At 33.0% G+C, this 20,382-nt stretch overlaps 2 protein-coding genes across 5 annotated transcripts; both read right to left on the reverse strand.

Moving 5' to 3' along the window:
• Nucleotides 1-17,003, reverse strand: LOC107064436 (protein RUFY3). 4 transcript variants are annotated; one of them, XM_089174198.1, is made up of 13 exons: nucleotides 16,778-16,917; nucleotides 15,385-16,232; nucleotides 14,379-14,557; nucleotides 14,147-14,256; nucleotides 12,106-12,313; nucleotides 11,838-12,001; nucleotides 11,594-11,756; nucleotides 11,367-11,483; nucleotides 11,128-11,268; nucleotides 9,368-9,465; nucleotides 7,050-7,266; nucleotides 6,622-6,867; nucleotides 1-1,444 (listed from the first exon to the last, which is right to left on the reverse strand). In XM_089174198.1, exons 2-13 carry the CDS (start codon nucleotides 15,620-15,622, stop codon nucleotides 1,304-1,306), a joined length of 2,022 nt encoding a protein of 673 aa, XP_089030324.1. In that variant the 5' UTR covers nucleotides 15,623-16,232; nucleotides 16,778-16,917; the 3' UTR covers nucleotides 1-1,303. The 4 variants fall into 4 exon arrangements, with proteins under 4 accessions (XP_089030324.1, XP_089030323.1, XP_015172609.1 ...); XM_089174197.1 differs by having other exon boundaries at nucleotides 15,271-16,232; XM_015317123.2 differs by lacking the exon at nucleotides 15,385-16,232 and having other exon boundaries at nucleotides 16,778-17,003.
• Nucleotides 17,004-17,137: 134 nt separating this feature from the next.
• On the reverse strand, nucleotides 17,138-20,061 carry LOC107064387 (trypsin-1). Its single transcript, XM_015317035.2, has 7 exons — nucleotides 19,548-20,061; nucleotides 19,304-19,469; nucleotides 18,562-18,724; nucleotides 18,265-18,473; nucleotides 17,789-17,991; nucleotides 17,659-17,713; nucleotides 17,138-17,580 (listed from the first exon to the last, which is right to left on the reverse strand). Exons 1-7 carry the CDS (start codon nucleotides 19,629-19,631, stop codon nucleotides 17,465-17,467), a joined length of 996 nt encoding a protein of 331 aa, XP_015172521.2. The 5' UTR covers nucleotides 19,632-20,061; the 3' UTR covers nucleotides 17,138-17,464.
• Nucleotides 20,062-20,382: the final 321 nt, after the last annotated feature.

Consider the following 20,382-nt stretch of genomic DNA (forward strand, 5'->3'; position numbering starts at 1 on the left):
TATCCAAAAGACAATAGACAGTTTTGGTTTTATGAAAACAGCATATTTTTTTATTTGACGTATATAATATCATCTTTGTTTTGTTTTGTTTTGTTTTTCTTATCGTAAAGGCTACAAAACGCTTTTTTTTTTTTTTTTTTTTTTTTTAAATATCGTTGTACAGGCACGAACAACGCGTAGCAAAGCCGCGATGATATACGCATAACATTTCTAGGCTCCGCAATTTTTCCACAAATTTTTCTTCATTGAGTGAGTATCATAGAATTGTGTCAGAGCACGAACATAAACAAAGGGTGTCCAATAGTTGGGGATCAGGTGGGCTCAATGTAAATAACGGACGAATATCAGTGCAAAAATATCTCGAGTGCATATAGAATATAATATAAACGTATTAAACGAAGAGAGGAGATACGGGTGGGTGGTGTTTTTCTTTTTTTTTTTTTTGTTTTTTGTTATACGAGAAGATAATACGTAGAAAGAAGAGAGAAGGGTTTAACAAAAAGAGAAGAAAAAACAAGGGGAGAGGAGGATGAGGATAAAAGTACGTGGGAGAAAAAGTACGTGAAACGCAAGAGTCGAAGTTTCGAAACGCAGCCACGCGTGCAACCCAGGATCGTTTTGAAATCATAAGAGAAATTGTGCGATGAGCTCGAACAAAATTTTTCTATCTCTCTCTCTCTCTCTGTCTCAGTAACATATTTTTCCATGTAGTGAAAAAAGAAACAAAACAACAAAAATAAGAAATAAAAACACAATATCAATTGATAGAAAATATAAAGACAGAGAGACAAAGATAGAGAGATGGGGGAGAGGGGAGAGGGGAGAGGGGATGGGGGTAGAAAAAAAAATATAGAAAGAATCGGCTTGGTAGATAGACGAAAATTGTAGAAAATTTGTTACAACCCGGTTTACTCGGTTAGAAAAGTATTATACTTGTATAAGAAAAAGTTTCCCCGAACAAAAAAGGGGCGGGAGAGAGAGAGGGGGATGGGAGAAAGGGGTAGAAAAGTAAACGTTAGAAAATATCAAGAAGCAAAGTTCTCGAATTCCTACTTTTTCGTCCGTCAAAATGCGTGAGAAGAATAGACAATGAAAATGGGTTGAGATGGTAAAAGGCGGCGTCTTATTCCATCAGAGATCCCCTCCCTCACCCTACCACCATTCTCGTCCTATGATATTTCCTTCCGGTTCTCCTTTCTTCGCGTTTTATATTTTTCTTTTTTTTTTCTTCTCTTTCTTTTTCTCTTGTTCTTCTTCCTTCCATTTTACACCTTCGATAATCTCGTAAAATGAAGTAGACGCGTTAAAGCATAACGGAGTATCGACCAACCAACAAAACGTAACACTCGTCGCATACTCGTACTTGTTTAGAATTGTCAGTCAATGACATTGAATTGTCGCTACAGTTCTTGCAAAATATATTTCCACAGTGACGGCAGTGATGCTGTAAACAAGAAAAATAATTAAAACATTAAAAAATAATTAAGAAAACGGTTTATTATTAACATGTTTTGTGCCACGTGTACCACCGGTGGTACACTCATTAGACATATTTATTTAAACCCTTCAGACCCTATGCACATTGTAATGCACATAAAGTAGTATGTACATTACAATGTGCATATATTTTTCAGAATTTTCTTAAATGTTACAAATTTTGCGTAAGAACCATATGTCCATTAAAATGTACATTTACAAATTATAAATAAATAATTATATTTATAATTAATATAGTATATTAGTTTTAGTATAAAAATAATGTTTCCTAAATGAAAAAATATCCGGGTCTAAAGGGATCAGTTAAATGACCTGAACTTGGCAGTGGTTTGGCAAAGAAACATGTTAAACACAATGACAAATATATATAACAAATAATATATATTATTTTTAATAAGTTGGCTAAATTATTTGAAGGATAAAAAACAACTAATGAATAAGTGAAAGGATATGTGTTGAAAAGTGTATCTTATCGATAAAATGTATCCAACGAGTTGAAAATCGATTGAATTCTTTTTGAAAAGAAAAAACAAATTTCCATCGACATGGACCTTTCCGTTGGTAAAAGAAGAGAAGGAGGAATAGTAGGAGTAGGGTTTTGTCGACCACCGCAACGATAAAGACAGAACTTTACGAGAAGTACGCGTTCCTTCGGCTCGTTTTACCTAAAAAACAAAAAAGAAAAGAGGAAAACCATCCCCAGTTTACTTTTCCCACCTATCGGAGCTCTTTATTTTCGAACCATTACCGACCTTCTATTATAATAATGTGAATTTCGTCGAACCAAAAAGGAGAAAAAGGGAATGGTAAGAGACAAACTGAGACATAGAAGAAATGAGAAGAGAAACTAAGAAGAAGGGATGAGCGAGCAGGTGAATAAGTGCAACTGGAGTATACCCCAAGTAAATTTTACATCTAAATTGAATCCCAGCTAAGTAAGACGATGACGATGAACGAACGAACGAACGAACGAACGAAGCCAATGGGTTCGACGTGCGCGGTCTAAGTTAGCAGTTATTACCGGAAAGTAAGAGACGACGGCGAATAATATCGTCTCTCGATAACCGATTTCCTCAACGAACTTAATTATTGAACCGTCCCATCAGCATGACTTACGACCTAAACGCAGTAGATCGGTGCCTGCAACTTCCTCCTACCCCCTTAACGTACTTTCTCTCTTTCTCTCTCTTTAACGTGAACCACCCCCTACTCTCTTTCTCTTACATCTTATCTTTTAACGGAGATAGATACCTACTTATAGATACTTTCCAAGTAGAATAAATCAGTCTCTGCGAGATCAGATCCAAGAGATACTGTCGACCAAATGATGGACCGTTGGCGATCCGTAAGCTTGGCTCGTTGAATTTTCTTTCTTCGACTACTTACTCTTTTTTTTTTCTTTTCTTTCTTTTTTTTTCTTTTTTTCTTTCTTTCTGTCTGTGTATATTCGTATAATAAAAGTTAGAATTAACATTCTTGATCTATACGAATTTTGTTCATGTTCTATCTTTGATACAAGAGGTTAGATTTAAAACACTATATTTATGACAATAAATTAATAAAGAAATTTGTTAATTTTACTAGAAATAATTATAATTGTTTTAAACGATTTGTTTGCGATATTTTTGGTTAATAGTAGGTCAAATTAATCTTTATATATAACAATTCAGTGCCACATTGTTTTTTTATGGATTCCAAAACTATTTAACGAATCTTAATAAAATCTTTTATTATTTTGGGTGATTTTTAGAATATAGGATAGTTTTTATATCGCAATTATTTTCTATTTTTTATTTCTAATTTAGGGATTTATTATATAAATGTTATCTAAGTCCCTAAGTACTGTAAGTTTTCAATTGGTGGCGCTGTAATACAATTCAATTATTTCACGTTTTCTTTAGATTTACATAACTAACCTTGCTTTTTATATTTTTTCATGTATTATTATTTTATGTATTCAATTTTAATTATGGTATTATTTTGCGTATTGTTATAATTTACTAAATAGTTTAAAATTATATTAAATCAACATTTTATGTTATAACAAGCACACAAACAGCAAACGCATGCCCGGAGCATCCTAGTCTTCAATAGATGGCGGTGTATTACAATTCAATTATTTGACGTTTTCTTCAGATTTATATAAGACATAACTAACCTTACTTTTTACATTTTTTAATTGTGGTATCATTTTGTATATTGTTATAATTTACTACAAAACTGGAGGTGCCCTCAGCTTACACGTTACTATAACTTTGTTTTAAAATACTTTGATTTAATTTAATACCAAACTATTGAATTATTAAGTTAAATAGAAAATAATATACAATGTATTATTAAAAAAAAAATTGATCGTAGATCTAATTTCTTCACTTTTGTATCGAATAGACAAAGTATTTTTCTTTGCAAATAATAATACATCTACATTTCGTAAAAAGAAAAAGTTTTCGATCAAGTTGATGCATGTTTTTCGTTGATGCATAAAAGAAATATGAGTGAATGTAACTGCGCGAATGAAAATCGGGTCGACACAGTTTACGTATCATAATATCTTAGCATAGAAGCATATTGGAAAAATAATAACGGTAGCTTTCATTATCGAAGAGATCGAAGAATCGTCGATATCAAAATTATTGATAGAATCTATGAGAATACTGACGTATCTTCTACTTTCTTACTTTGTGAATAAATGTGATCGAAATGCGTTGACTTCGTTGATTGAAGAGAGAGAGAGAGAGAGAAAACGAAAATTAGAAAATTTTTTTCATGAAATCTAAGAAACGTTTTACCATCTCGAAGAAAAATCTTTCTGATACCCCATGTGTTACAACTACAAATTAAAGAATGATTTTCCATAAGGGAATTCTAACAAAAAAAAAAAAAGAATTAGTTATTTCTATACGAGACAGAAAGAAAAAGAAAAAAAGAAAAAAAAAATGAAGGAGAAAGAATATACTTCAAATAAAGAAGAAAAAGAAGAGGAAGAAGAAGAAAAATTTGTACGTAAAAATAAGATCCGTGAAAGTACGGAGGAGTGGGGGAGAAAAATTCCGGAAAAGGGTGAGGTTGGTTGAGAAGCTTTCGAGTAAAGGTAACGGTACCGGACAGAAATGTACGACGGGAGGGCTGGGTCATTGTTTTGCATGCCTTTGCATGTGCAAGTACGCGAGCTTGCATCTAACTCCATGGTTTTTCATAGAACTTCCTGGTAAGGACTAACACCTCAAGGGTCAGAAAAAGAAAAAGAAAGCAAGAAAAAGAGAGAGATGTATAAACATAGGAAGAGGTGGCAACTATCTCTCTCACCATCCTATTGTTGATGCTCGCGAAGGTAAAGGTAGCCCTAGAGAGGGAAGGCTTGCCTACCTAGTGGTATGATTCCATCTGGACGAACCTTGTCCGCGGCTCTGGCATGGTCTATATTAAACAGTATGGTAATACATCCACGCCGCGAAAAATGAGTAACAAGGATGCCTCGGGTACTCCTGCCTTGTTATTATGCAATAACTTACCGAGCCTTCCCTTTTCCCTACCAAGCCACGGGCCGTTTTACTCTTTCTATCTTTGTCTCTCTCTCTCTCTCTTTCTTTCTAACAACATCGTCGTCCAACCCAACGAATATCCTTTCCTAGTTAAACCGTCTCCTTTTCCTTACCTTCGTAAAACAAAGATACGAATACACACAGTCTAAATGTATTTCACGGAACGGCCACAACGTCTCTATCGCATCCTGACGACTGAATATGCATGCACAACCTGCATGCATGACATGTAATCATGAATATAAATCGGGTGATGGTGCAATAATGTAATTGGACGTTGTTCTGGTTCTTCCAAGGAATATGAGCCCGTTTTTTTCGCAAAAGGACAGGCTTAACTTTCGAGCTATTTTTATTAAACCCCCCTAACATCATACTCTCTCCTACAATCAACTCTGTTCATATTTCTATTCTATATAATATCTCATACTCATTTTTATTCTTTTACTTTGCTTGTTTTTTTTTTTACTAGAGGAAATGCGTGAAAAGAATATCCAACGATAACTAAATCGGATTTCTTTGTATCACAACATGTGAGTTGAAGGGCTAAAGAATACTACTGTTAACGATTAGAGTTGAGTGTCGAGAAGCTCGCAGTTACAGTAAATCGTGTCTATCGTGCACGTCTACGAAATTTCGATAAGGTACTGGCGCGTATAAATTTCAGCGCGGAATTTATCCGTATGACGAATGCTTGCCTACCTTTCTCTCACACTCTCTCTCTCTCTCTCTCTATTTCTCATTTACCTTCGTTCTCTTTCGCTTTTGGTTCGACTCTTCTCGTTATTTCTTCTCTCTCTTCTTCTCTTTGGCTTCGTCCTAACACTCCCTTTACCCCTCCTGACCACTATACCTTATCGATGCACGCAACCGCACTTCGGAACGATCAGATCTTTCGTCCGTGAATACTTTAAGTGCTTATACCGTGCCGGCGCGTTATTCGTGTTAAGAAGAAAAAGTATCCTACGATGGAAGCAGGAAAAGAGAAGGAGAAGGAACGGTGAGAGACCATGCTAAAAAGAAAGTAAAAGAATTAAAGAATAAAAAAAGAAAAGAAGAAAACATTTCAACACTAATACATCTACGTAGAAAAACGATAAGAATGTTATTTCTCGGCATCTGTATAACGTCATCATAAAGACAACGAAAATGGGGTTGGTTATTCCCGTTTTAAGACGAATCGAACTCCAAGGCCTGGTTCGATAATAATCATCCTGGAAACGAGATCATTAGCATAATCGATTTGACAAGGCCTCTCTAAGTGGAATGTTGTTACACGAGTAGTATCGTTTTACCTTCATTTAGGATCATGAGATGTGAAAGCGTCTGGTACTTTGTTTACTGTAGACTTGAAATACTGAAGGATGAAGTTGCAATTTCTACATTCGCACTAGATAATTGAACGATTAAGGAAAGGTGTAGAATCTCTTAGTAAATGTCGATTCGAATGTAAGACGACCGATTGAAGAAGATGTGAAGGGAAAAGGGTAGAGGTAGGAACAACGACGAAGACTGATCGAGATAAAAGGGAAGAATGGTGTAGATAATTGATCAATCTACGGGGGTAATTAAAAAGTTTGATTACCTTACGACGAGTGATGTTGAACTCACGATTACAACCCTTGCAATGGGTTACCTGTCGATCGTCCGCCCATGCAGTCCCGCCGCCATCTTTCTGCAACTGTCGTTGAGCATTGTCAGCAGCTTCGCGTAATTCGACAGTCGCCAGTTTCGCTGCACTCAACTGCACTCCAAGTTCCTCCAGTGTTCTTTCTTGTTCCGAACAGATTTCCTTTAACGCGTAATGTTCTTCTTGCAACGTTACGTATTTCTGTAATAAATTTATTCAACATTTTCTCTTTTATCGAATTGATTTATTTTAAATAAAAATGTACGAAAAAAAAAAATTAAAAAACTATTTGCAATTATAATAAACGAAGTTTTAAACGAACAAAAAGTATGTTTAAATTCGTTCGAATTTAATAATTTACAGTTGTTATTAACCGTACGTACTTCGGATATTTGTTTAAGTTGATCATTTTCTTGACGCAATTGAGAAATCCTTTCAGTGTTTGAGATCGATGATTCTTGTAAGGAAGTTCTCCATTCTCTTTCAACACGTAATTCCCTCTCAAAATCCTTAGCTCGTGCTGTCCTCTCAGCAGCCTCGGCAGCTAAGACCTTAGCCTTCTCTTCGGTCCTTGCTTTAACTCCGTCCAATTCCTTGCGCCTAATTAAGTCACATAGCTTTACCTTAATTCTTAAAAGCATTGGCTCTTCTTTTTTTTCTTTCAAGGAACAAGTAACGTAACTAAACGTAATTATGTCGACGATGAATACGCGTAATGATCTTAAATGTAATAGTGATGAATGAGGCATGTGAAAGAAAGTGAAAGTAATTTAAAACTGTGACCCCGATAAAAGAGAAAATTATTCTCTCTTTTATTCATCTTTTTTTTGTTAACTTTATATTTATGGAACTGTTTTTGCTACTCGTGGTTCGTGGTTAACGATCGAGTCGTTCTCTCGTTATATTATATTATTTACCATGATTCAAATTCACTCGACAACTATGGTGTTACACAAATATCTGTGAAATTGGAATACGAAGTTGCATCGATTTAGAAGGGATTTTCTTAAAACTTGAACGTTTAATTGGCCACGATCTAAAACAATAGGAGCCACTAAAACTGTTTAAGTCTAACTAATCACTTCTCTGCATATCGGGTTGGCATAGCATTGAAAGGGCGTGAATTAACGTGACAGAATAGAGTGAGGAATCCTTTAGGATACTCAATTTGAGTCTGTAATCTTGTTATTTCAATAATTTTCATGATATTATTTCAGAGATTCAATGTAATAATAAAGGAGAAAGTTTTCAAATCTTACGTTCAAAGTTATTCATCATTCAAATTCATTCTATCTCTCTATCTGTCTCTTTTACTTTTATGGAATTATTCAAAAAGGGAAGTATTGTTTTCAAAGCTATATGGGAGGTCCAAACGTTTTGTTCAAGAATTAACGATTGAATTCATGCGGTAAGAATAAAAGCCCTTAAGGCTTAAAATCCACTCTGATTTCATTTCTACTTTTCTTTTTGTTTCTCTTTCTATCTTTCTCTATGTATATATAATTACTAATATTTAATATACTTTTAACTTACCTTTCTATAATCGTAGAACGATCTTCATATCTCGAAAATAAACGAAAGAAATTTTATTGAAAAAATTAAACAAAATGCAAAATACAAAAAAAAAAATAGTAAAATTTGATCGACTAAGGATTAACAAACTTCAAATGGTTTTTTATTTGATGATTTTATTTGTTTTCGTAGTATTGGTACAAGCATACTTAGCATTTCTGGTGCATCGTGACAACCTCCCATAGCTCAATGCTTATACAATAAAAAGTTGACCATTTCATCGAAAATATTTCATTCGTAAGTAAAACGATGCAATTTCGATGGTTTCATGAATGCCAATACATAAAATTCGAGCAACAAACGTTACTTAATTTTTTTTTATTTTTTATTATTGCTCGATCGACTAAAGATTAAAAATAACGAAAGAACCAAACGCAAAATCAGTTCCTACAGAAACACATTTTTGTTTTTCTTTTGAAAAAAATGGAGGAAAAAATAAATGAATGAATTATGAACAATACAATTAGTTTGATGAATTGGAACGATGATATTTTTTACTATGATCTCCAATGAAATCGCCTAATTGGGTATAAATCTACTTGATTATTGCGAAAAACATTATTATTATTATTATTATATAATATATTTATATTTGTGTGTGTGTCATATTATATTACGATAATCCTAATTATACGTTTTACACACCGAGGTAAGTCTTATCAAGTTAGCCGTTTAGTGAAGGTTTGCCAATATCCCCGATATTACGAGAATTTGACAGGTAGTGTAAATACTTCTTTTTTACCTACGTTACCTATATTTCTTATTAAACTTGATTTCTAAGTAAAAAATAAATGTTCTATAATTATTTAATCGCTCAATTAATCACAAATGTGCGATATTTCTAAATCGGTTATTCGATTATAAAACAACGTGTTAATATAATCTCAAAAATTTTAATTAATTAATATTTTAATATTAAATTATCTTAATTTTATCTATCACACAAATGTTTGACGAATAAACAAAGGTTATTATAGACTTATAATTTGTTAACAAATATCAACGCGAACGAAATATAAATATATTTATAAAAAAAAAAGAAGATAAAATAATTGATCAATAAAATAACCGAATAAATTCCTACTATAATATTATAATCTTAATATTAATGAAAGACAAACAAACGTACTGTTCATCCAGTTTCTGGAATGTCTCGGTCATCGAGAGTGTTTTAGCCTCCAGTTTTTTGATCAGTTCTGTCTTATGCTTAAGGGAAGCTTCGCATTCCTGAAATAAATGCTTCTTCAATATAAAAAAGAAAATAAAAAAAAGAAAAGATTAAAATCAAATGGGGTATCGATCGAAACTAAATAAGAAGAAGAAAGTTTGATCTGAATCAGCAAAGAAGATAATAGTAATCGCAATCTGCCCCGTTTAGGTTGTTAGTTTAGTATTCTGAAAAATACGAGGATAATATAGGGACTCGGAGAAAACTCTATTCTCGGAATTATTGTCCTTTTATAATCCTGCGCCTGCGTAAACGAAATAAACGTAGTTTTGTGAGTACGTAGGATTTCAATTTTTCATGATTTCGGCGCATAGTTCGTTCGCTTTGTTTTGTTTTTTTTTTTGTTTCGAAAAAGTACAAACTTTTTCTCGAAATCGTTGCTCACGATCGAACGTCGAGCGATATATGTAATTATTATTATTATTATTATTATTATTATTAGTATTATATATTTATGATAATCAATGATAACGTATGCGTAGAAAGGAGCGCATATAGGAAAAACGACGTTTCTTCTCTAAAAATAAGCGAGAATAACAATCGAAGTTGCGATGAAGTTAACTTCATTTGAAAATTATCACGTTTTACGTCGTAGAAAAAGACGTAAGAAATTTTTGGTTGTTGTGTTGTTGTTTTCTAACAATTAGACTTCGCTAATATGTAAATTGACCAGAATAATTAATAATTGTTTAATTCCTTTAAGATGCTTTTTTGTCATTGATAACATTGGTTACTGTAACATCGTCGTTGGATTTACTTCTTTTAGATTTTTCACATGATTCTTTAGCCCTTTTATTATCAACGTTACGTTGCAAATGATCGCATGACGTTCGATCGATCTGATGATGATTTTCCGTTCCGTATGCCGTACAACCTCTAGGCGAGGTTGGACTATTTTTGTTTAAAATCGATTTGGATGCGTTACAGGGTGTTGTTGGAGTACGTATATTATCTCCATCCTTCATTAGATGATTGTACTTCTCGAGATTATTCAATATCTTGCCGATTTGATTGGTCTTCGCGTGTAGACGGCTCACCATCTCACCTTTCTGCGTCAGCTCGTGCTCGCATTCCTACAAGGGAAGAAACACATCCAAAAAAAACAGAGAATAGATATTTAAGCTTGTGTTCTCTAAACGCTTCTTTTCTTTTTTTCACAGAACGAAAATTAACAACAAAAGGCCTAAAGTGCTCGCGAGTATTTTTGGGCTTTGACACCACTTCGTATCACTCCCCTGTACCTGATAAAATCTGAAACGTGAGTTAAACAAAAATAATATTAGACTGTCCAAAGAAATAAACAACTAAACTTAAACTTTAATTTCAAACATTGCACTCTTTCGTTTCTACTTATCCTCATAACCAAGCATTACTATTCCCTCGTAAAATAAATCAAACAAAAAAAAATAACAAGGAAAAATCTCATATGTGTGCATATATGCATGTGCTGAGCATGTGTGTTGCATCATACAACTAATTTCTTCTTCTCTACACGTTCGCGATGACGATGATATATTTAATAAATGAATTGTTAAAGATGTTGTTTGTTTTTCTAAATTCACGTTGCAAGGATTAGTTACGTTTTGATTAGTAAAAAAAAAAAAAAGTATATCAACATGTAAATGAAATAATTTCAATTCCGAAAAAAGGATTCGAATCACCTGTAATTTTTTGTACATCTCCAAGTTGATCAGTTTGATGTCGTCTAGTTGTTGCCTAAGTGATATTATGGTATCCTGCTTCTCGTGGATGTCTTTTTCTAACAATTTCATCGCCACCTCCATCTCGGACTTCATACTTATCTATTTGTATAATAATTCGATTCGAATTATTAACAATTAACAACTAACTTCTTCATTCTTTTGTTAAATAAAGATCAAAACAAACGAAAAAATTAAACCTGTAATTGTAATTCCTTTTCCGTGTCTTGTCGCAATTTTCTCTCAGTTTCGAGTCTACTTCGAAGTTCTTCGATTTCCGTTGTAGTTTCGGTTATTTTAATAGGAGCCTTGCCATTCTAAAATAATACATCAAATAACCAAATCTTTCTACTAATTCCTAATACAACTAAATCTTCATCTACAACTTAACAAACTAAAGAAATAATATATATATATATATATATACCTCATTAGCATCTTTAATTTCTATGCCTAATTCTTTTTTAAGTTGTCTGTTCTCTTCTTGCAACGATAAATAATTATTCTTAGCGATAGATAAGTCTTCTTTCATGAGTGCATTAGTAGTAGTTAGAGATTCAAGTTTTGCTTGGAGATTCGTCACAGTTGCGCTAAAAATATTTCGATTCATTTTTATTTTCTATTTTCTCATTTGATATTTGATGAGAAAAATCAATAAATTAGTGTTTTACTTTAAGTGTCTATTAAGTTCCTCGATGTAATTCTTTTGATCAAGGACAGTTGTCATGTTGTCATTTTCGAGCTCGTCATCAGGTGATTCTCCAGGTATATGATTGCTATTACGTAAATATAACGAAAAATCGATCACACCTTGTTGACAATCGAGATCTTCTTCCTATCACGAAGAATTTGTTATGTTAATTCAATTTTATAATTGTTTCATTGAACATTGTTTTCATTTGATTTGATTTGATTTGCTTAGTTTTTTTATGAACTGACCTTTACGCAGAAATTGCAATCGATCACATTCAAACCCACTAACAAGCCCATTACCACAATAGCTTCCTCGCTCATCATCAAAGCATCTGGTTCGAAATATTCAGACAAAATGTCATCCTTGTGATCGATTAAAACCTTTAGGTAGTCTGCTAACTTCTTTTGCATGAGTGCCATTCGAAGCCAGGCACGTGCCCGACCCATGGCAGTTCTGAAAATAATGATGCTCTGAAAAATGATCGAACCCGAACAATAGGAATATGCAATGATTCAAATGATTTCAAAACGAAGAAAGTAACATTGTTAATTTTGTTGAAAAATTTAAATCGTCCCTAAGTTTTTACTTTACTAAATTTATTAATACATATTAATTAATAATTAATATATTGTTTCATATATTTTTTATAAATATATATATATATATATATATATATATATATTATTTTATATATATTAAATTATTAGTATTTATAGTTTAATCAAAATAATTGTAAATAATTAAATTGTTCATTACCAATTTATTTGTATTTTTGTAATATTTATATTATACTTTAAAATTAAATTTTTAAAACTTACTTTAGAAAAATAGTAATTAGCAATTAAAATATATTGAAAACCAATAAAATGTTAGCTAGCAATTTATAATTGTTTTGCTTATATATTTAATTTTTATTATAAAATTGAATCTTTAGGATTTTTACTATAAAAACTTTGTTTACTAAAACTTTATGAGATTTTAATTAAAATAATTGTAAATAATTAAAGTATTCATTACCAATTTATTTGAATTTTTAAATATTTATATTATACTTTAAAATTAAATTTTTAAAACTTACTTTAAAAAATTGTTATTAGCAATTGGGTACGGGAAAGGTTCTTGAGGTGGACATTGAGAGTAGACTGGAGGACACCAGGGTACATCGTAAGAGAAGAAGGAAAAAGAGATAAATTGTGAACAAGAGCAGCGAAGAGAGCGTGGAAGTATAAGAAGAAGTTAAGGAGAGGAGAGGAAAGTGAATTGGCGAGAGAATGTTGGAAGGAGGCGCAGGAGAGAGAAAAGGGGGATGAAGTGGAGATGTCAAAATGGGAAGAAGAGAGGAAAAGGTTTAGGAAGAGGATAACGCAGGACAGAGAGGAGGTTGTTGAAAGGTGGAAAGAGATTGAGAAGGAGGAAAGAAGGCGGCAGGAGGATGAAATGTTGGAGAGAATACAAACCTCCAGATATAATGAATGGTACAAGCTAGTCGTAGCGAAAGGGTTACCAAAATATTGGGAAGGCAAGTGGAGTGAAGAGAGGAAAAGAAGAGTGACGAGGTTCAGATTAGGGAATGAGATGAGGGAAGGGAGATACTGGGGGGAGGAGGAGGAGGAGAGGAGACGATGCAGGGTGTGTGGATGGGAGAGAGAGAGACGTGGGAGCATGTGTTGGAAGGCTGCATCAGAACTATAGGTGAGGAGGACGGGAGAGGAGTGGAAGAGAAGATAAAAGAGATTTTGGACGAGAGTGAAATGGGGGAGGAGTGGATGAAAAGGATTGTGAGTATAAGAGAGGGGAAGGAGGGACAAGGTTGGGATTGAGGGAGATAGAAGCGGAGGTGTGGAACGGGTGAAGGGGGAAGAGAAGAAGGGAGAAGTGAGGGAGAGAGTAGTTTTAAGATAGGTTAAGGATATAATTGTAAAAGGAGTGTAAAACCCTTCGGGGAAGCAGTAAAATGTATCTATCTATCTATCTATCTAGTTGTTAGCAATTAAAATATTTCAAACTAATAAAATGTTAGTTAGCAATTAATCATTGTTTGTTTCCCTATACTTTCAATTTTTATTTTAAAATTGAATCCTTAAAATTCATAATAATTGTCATAAAAAATGTATCATATATCACTATAACAAATTATGAAGAATCATGACTTAAAAGTTCAAATGATTTAAACCTGATTTTTTCTCAGCAATATTTGAAAACATCACTGCATATTCCTATGAAATATGGCGCGAATTATGAATATACGATAAAACAGATAAATAAAACAAATGAAACGCGTAGTACCTAACCGTCGGCAAGTCGCGAATACTGGATGTAATATCTTGTGCTTCAGAACAGTATTTCTCCACAAGTTGAAGGATGTCCCAAAGCTCCTTCTTGGGTCCAAGTAAACCCTGCAATCGAAGTTGAATTCGTCGATTAATTGATCAATACGATCAATACTTCGATGTATGTTTGTTTTTGTTTTTTATTGTTTGTTTGTTTTTTTTTTTTTTATTTTATAACGATCCTTTACCTTCTTCGGTCGTAAACCATGCCTCAGTACGTGTTCTAAAACGATGAAGAAATGTTGCAATGGCATGTGATCCGAATCGAGCATGCGGCCATATTTCAATGAAGTTTCGATGAGCTCTTTCACGATCAATTTAGAAATGTTAACAAGATTACTCCTTTCGATGATAACAGGATCTCGTGCTGCAAAAATATTTCTTCCGTTTTCATCTTTCATCAATTTTCAATGTCTCAAGTTTTTACTTTTATATTTTTCCCTTTCTCTCAAGTTTTTTTTTTTTTATTTGTTCATTTTCGATTTGCCAATTGTGATTCACAAAATATTTTGAAAAAGCAAGAAGCTTTAGGCGCATAAGCGAATGACGAATATAGATTTAGATAAATTTTGATGAAGACAAAATTTAGATAAGAAATAATCGTGATCGTGAGATTTGAATTCATGCGAAATGCAGAAAAATACGTGCAAGCATAGTGTGCATTCGCTGACGTAAACAGAATGTTCGCGTGACTCCAGTTTCAAAAGGTACGTTTAATATGTAAAGACGATAATAATATATCGTAAAAGCAAAACCATGTAGAAAATAAAAACAACAAAAAATACGAAACATATAATAAAAGCGTACAGAATCGATAGAAAATAAACTCGCCCACGTGGTGGTGGTGTGAATCATATTCTAAATACAAAATAATCCTCTGATAAAATCCAAATACACAAAACAACTTGATCACTTCCAAGTACAAAAAAGAATGAACAAAATATCGAATAATAAATACAGCTGAAGATATGTATCAAAGGATGAAAGGATTAAGGATCATAGGTCCTATATGATGAAAGGATAGGAAGGAATTAAAAAGATGGAAAGAAGAAGAAGAAGAAGAAGCAGAAGAGTACAGACACAAGCTTGAGACGTGACGCAATGGCGGCGGTGGACTTGGCGGCAATGCATCGCGAAAATCCCGCTGCTCGGGTAACAGCTGTTGCCGACGACGATGAGGAGGATGATCAATACCACTTAAAGGTAAAGGTGGCGAAGGTGAACGTTGTATCGAGTCTTGCAATGAAAACTCGACGTCGTGTAGTTCCTTCAAACAGAGCCACTCGCCGTCAACGGACACCCGAAAATTGCAAAGGTAAATTGTGTCCTGGGCACCGGCCATGTCCTCCTCGAGCATGACCCCGCCGTGATGAAGACCACCGTGATCGACCGGAGGTCGCGTTTTCAAGCCGCTCTGGGGTTCTTGCCGCATAGAAGATCTCTTAAAACTCTAGCTTTTTATATTTTGTTTATTGCTCTTTTCTCTCCTTCTCTTCCAATCGATGACAACCTCTCAACACTTTATCGATCGAATCACTAACCAATCAAGATTCGATATTACCAAATTAATCCGCAATGCAGACGATTATGCGATTTTTCTCTGTGCCCCTTTTTCTAATCTTTTTTTCTTCTTATTCCCTCAGATGTCTCTTAAATCGGTCCAAGTTGAGACAAATAAGTACAGATGATTATCTCGTATTACGTCGTTTAATTAAACAAATGTTCCACCACGTATGGAAACATCATTGCGAATAATCATAAAGGTGTTATTTAATTCTCGATAATATCGTAACAACATCGTAACTGTTTTCTTCTTTTCTTTACTTTGCTTTCTTTTTTTTTATTCGAACTCTCCGTTTAAAACGTTTTATCGAATGTACCGTAAAGGTGTACTGTTAAACAATAAACAACGTCTAAACTGTCGAACGCGTTTGGTGTAGTAGACACGTTAGGTCGATAGCAGTGTTCATTTGACGATAGAAATGGCGTATTCGCCGGCGCGTAGTAAGGGATATTGATTTTCCCGCCGACGTTGCCTCCACCTACGATAATCGATAGTTTGCGATAGCACACGGAGCGACATCTCTCGACGATTCTCTCTCTTATTACACGTGACTGTATATAAGCGGTCTAACCGATCGGTAAAGAGACTTCAACGCGTGGTCAAAGTTAATGACCTTCCACCCATTAAAACTTATCTCAAATTAAACGATAAGAATTCAAACGAATTTCGTAACTATAAATATCATTAATATTATCTCAAAATTATTTGCATAATCACAAATTTATAAATGTTCTATTTAAAGTATGAACTTTTAGAAAGTTAACCTTTACAAATATTTAAAAAAATTTTTTTTAACATCAGATAAAAATTATTATAAACAATCATATCACGTTCGACATAATACAAGCGAACTTTATTTTTTTTTTTTTTTAAATAAACGTAGGATTATATATAGTGTTAGGTGTGTGTAATTTTTAAAAAGCGCGCCAAAATTGAATAAGTTGGCAGCGCATGATCGTAAGAAAAAGAAGATAGCGCTAGCATCGTTTAACTTTTGTTTTGTATGATGTTGTTTGTACTTACGTCTCGGCGACCACCAGGCGTCCAATTTTTTAGGTCTTGACACTACCAAATCTGGCCATTTATCTTCTCGTATGGAATAACTCGATGGCGAACGGGACACGGTTTTTTCATTTTCATCGGACACTAAACTACCGGACAACGATTTCTCGGACGGAGATATTGGCAAACCTTCGCTGCTCTCCGCGGCCATGTTTACTACGTAGCCACTGTCCCGGCACGAACGCGCGCACGCCCAACTAACTTCCTTTTACATGCTCTTTCAATGTGTGAGATTTCTTATATATATATATACATGAGACCCCTGTACTAATGTTATCTACTTTACACACAACAAACTGATCCGTTTCGATCACTATTTCATTTCCTATTCTTAAATCAACATTTTTTTTACAGTAATCTTTAACCTATCATTCACTCACACACACACATACGCACAATCGGGAATTTATATAAGAAAATGATTAAAGATAATTCATTGTTTATAATAATATAAATATCGATATTTTTTTCTTTGTTGTACAAATGTAAAAAATAATTTAATATAAATAAATGAATAAATAATTAGTAACTGTTCTGTTGTTTGACTGTAACGTCATGTCCAGTATTATTGAGTATCATTTATGCAAGTATTAGGGTCATTTTAAATTATTTTGATCTCAGTCTCTTTCGATCATTAATATTTGTATGTCAGCAATAACAACTGTCTGCCGTGTTACGTAAAATCCATGTAAGGTATCGATTTACTCGAGTGTAAACTCCTGGATATTTGGGTTGTGCACATCCTTCACCCCATGAGACTATACCTTAATAATTTATGAAAAAATTAATTAAATAAAATTAATAATAATATGATGTGTAATAAAATTAAACAGAATTTTTACCAACGACTTGATGAACAGAATCATTAACTACATGTAACGGACCTCCACTATCGCCCTAAAACATTTGCAATATAATAAATTTTTGATCGATGATTGATTAGAATGATCAATCAAAAGATTTTTGATATACTTGACAAGAATCCTTCTCTCCTTGCGCGTATCCAGCACATATCATATTATCAGTGATTCTTCTTGATGGATAGTTCAATGAACGGCACTGAGTATTAGTGAGAATGGGAACCATAACTTCTTGCAAAGTGTTGGAAACGGGTCCTGATTCTTTAACAGCACCCCATCCAGTAACGATACCAATCGAATCGGCATACGTTTTTCCTAAAGAATATTATAAATGTCGTAATATTACATAATTATTACATTAATTATAATTATAATATATTATAGGTAATTAATACTTTCACAATAAAAATTACATAATACTAAATTCTTTCTTAAAATTAAAAAATGATATTTAAGAATTCTGTAATACATATAATTGAAAATAAAATTACATATAAAATAATATCATCCATAATTGCAGTTTATTGATAATAAATGTTTATATACACCCTGTAAATAATTGGTTTGTTTTTAATTTTAAAACTGTACCTTTGTCTGGTAAACAAACAGGTCTCATTAAACCTACAAACTCGACAACGCTGTTCAATTTGATTAAAGCAATATCATTGTTATAATTTATGAATGAATAACCACTATGCCTTATAACTTGTTCCACTTTGTATTCTTGTATTTGAGTTTCCGTAGTAGAATTTCGATCGTGTTCCAAAAGAACTACGGACATTAAACTTGGATCAAATCTATAAGAGAAATCGTTCCGATATTAATTAAATATTAAAAGTAAAAAGTTAAGATCGTTAGGTTTGATAGGAAGTCACGTGATCATACCTGTCAACGCAGTGAGCTGCTGTTAAAACGTATCTTGAATTTATAATAGATCCACCGCAATAAAAACGTTTCTTATATTTTAACAATGCCATCCACGGATATTGGTTTACTTTCGTTTCAACACCTGCCACTATTCGTTTCTGTGTATTTGTCAAACCACATACTGTAAAAAAATTAATGTTATTAAAATTAATTTTTATGTATTTTTGATCAATGATATTACAAAATGATAGATGGTTGATTTAAATGAATGTTGTATCCAATTGTTTATAGTATTTACATAAGAAATCAATTGTATGTTTAACAATTTATTTATTTGCTCTATTATTTGTTCTATTATTTGTTGTAAAATGTTCAATTTGAAATGTGTTATTCATCGAAAAAATCTATTTTCAATACATTGATCGTATATTTTTTTGGGTCACATCTATAATTCAGTATTTCTTAAAACACTTCAACAAGATATCAGAAGTAGAAACTTAAGATGCCAAGAGTAAAAACAAGAGATGACAATTTCGATGAACCTAAGATTAAAATATTTAACAAACATTTTATCTAAATATTTTTCTATTTTATTTTGAGTCCTAATTTTGTCACAAAAATAAACGACCGACAATTATTTCTTTATTTTATTCTAAAAATTGATAAACTTCTTTTCACGTGATAAAATAACTGTATATATCGTCAATATTAATTAATAAACGATAATTCACATATTAAAGATGAAATTATTTCAACGTACCACACGAAGAACATTTCTGAGGTTCAATAATTTCTGGTATTGGTGTAGCGGTTGGTATTGGTTTGCCAATTAAAGCGTAAAACCAATTCAAAAATCCTTTATCATCAGTGATATTTGTATCCTTCGTTGCAAAATTGAATGTCTCATTAGGTAACGTTGATCTTGTCTATAGAAATAATTTCATAACATTAATACAAAACTAATTTTATCATTTCAAAATGATATTTACATAAATCCTACATACCTCGTTATCGGATGCCATAACAAACACCCCAACCGATATTGCAACGAATAAAATCCTGACGTACATTATTATCCCTTGCACCATTTAATTCACAAGACACACACACAAACAAACCGATCACTATTATATTTCGGTATACTTTATATTAAACATACACAATACAATAAGAACTTTTAATACATATATATATGCCTATAAGCTCGAATCGATACCTGCCAATGGGTTTCAAGCGTACACTACAGAGCAAACTTTCACACAAGACTCGACTTCCGTCTCACAACTTTATTTATACGGAATACTGGATGGACGAGTGGCAGGAGTGAGAAATTTAGGCTACACGTATGTTAATTTAGCGTAAACTAACTGGACAGAGATAGTAGTACCCGTACGGTTATGTGTGATTAATAAAATTTAAATCTCTTCAAGATTCGCCATGATTTCTTCTTGATTTCTCTCTAAGACGACGAAGATAGATAGAGGAAAAAAAACTTACCTAGGGACCAGTGACCCAGATGACGAGCTACTATAATCGTTCATTGCTTCTGGTTTCTCTACTTATTTTTTTTACTACATTTTTTTTTATTATTATTCCTATTAAAAAATAGGCCGTCTTCCTTTATTAGGTAGGCCCGTCTGTTATTTTTTTTTTTGCATATTTTATTTGATTTATTTATTTAATTTTATTTCGTACATCTGTACAAGGAAAGAAACAAAACGAAATGGAACACGTTCAAGTTTGAGATCGATCTGACCGAGCGTAAAAACGAGCACGCCTTCGTCCTTTCTCGCTCGTTAATCTTCGATAGCCAAGAAGGTCGTAACAGCTTTACGTACA

Source organism: Polistes dominula, unplaced genomic scaffold (assembly GCF_049000335.1).
Source record: "Polistes dominula isolate Pdom_NZ unplaced genomic scaffold, Pdom_raw_medaka contig_482, whole genome shotgun sequence".
Classification (NCBI taxonomy): Eukaryota; Metazoa; Arthropoda; class Insecta; order Hymenoptera; family Vespidae; genus Polistes; species Polistes dominula.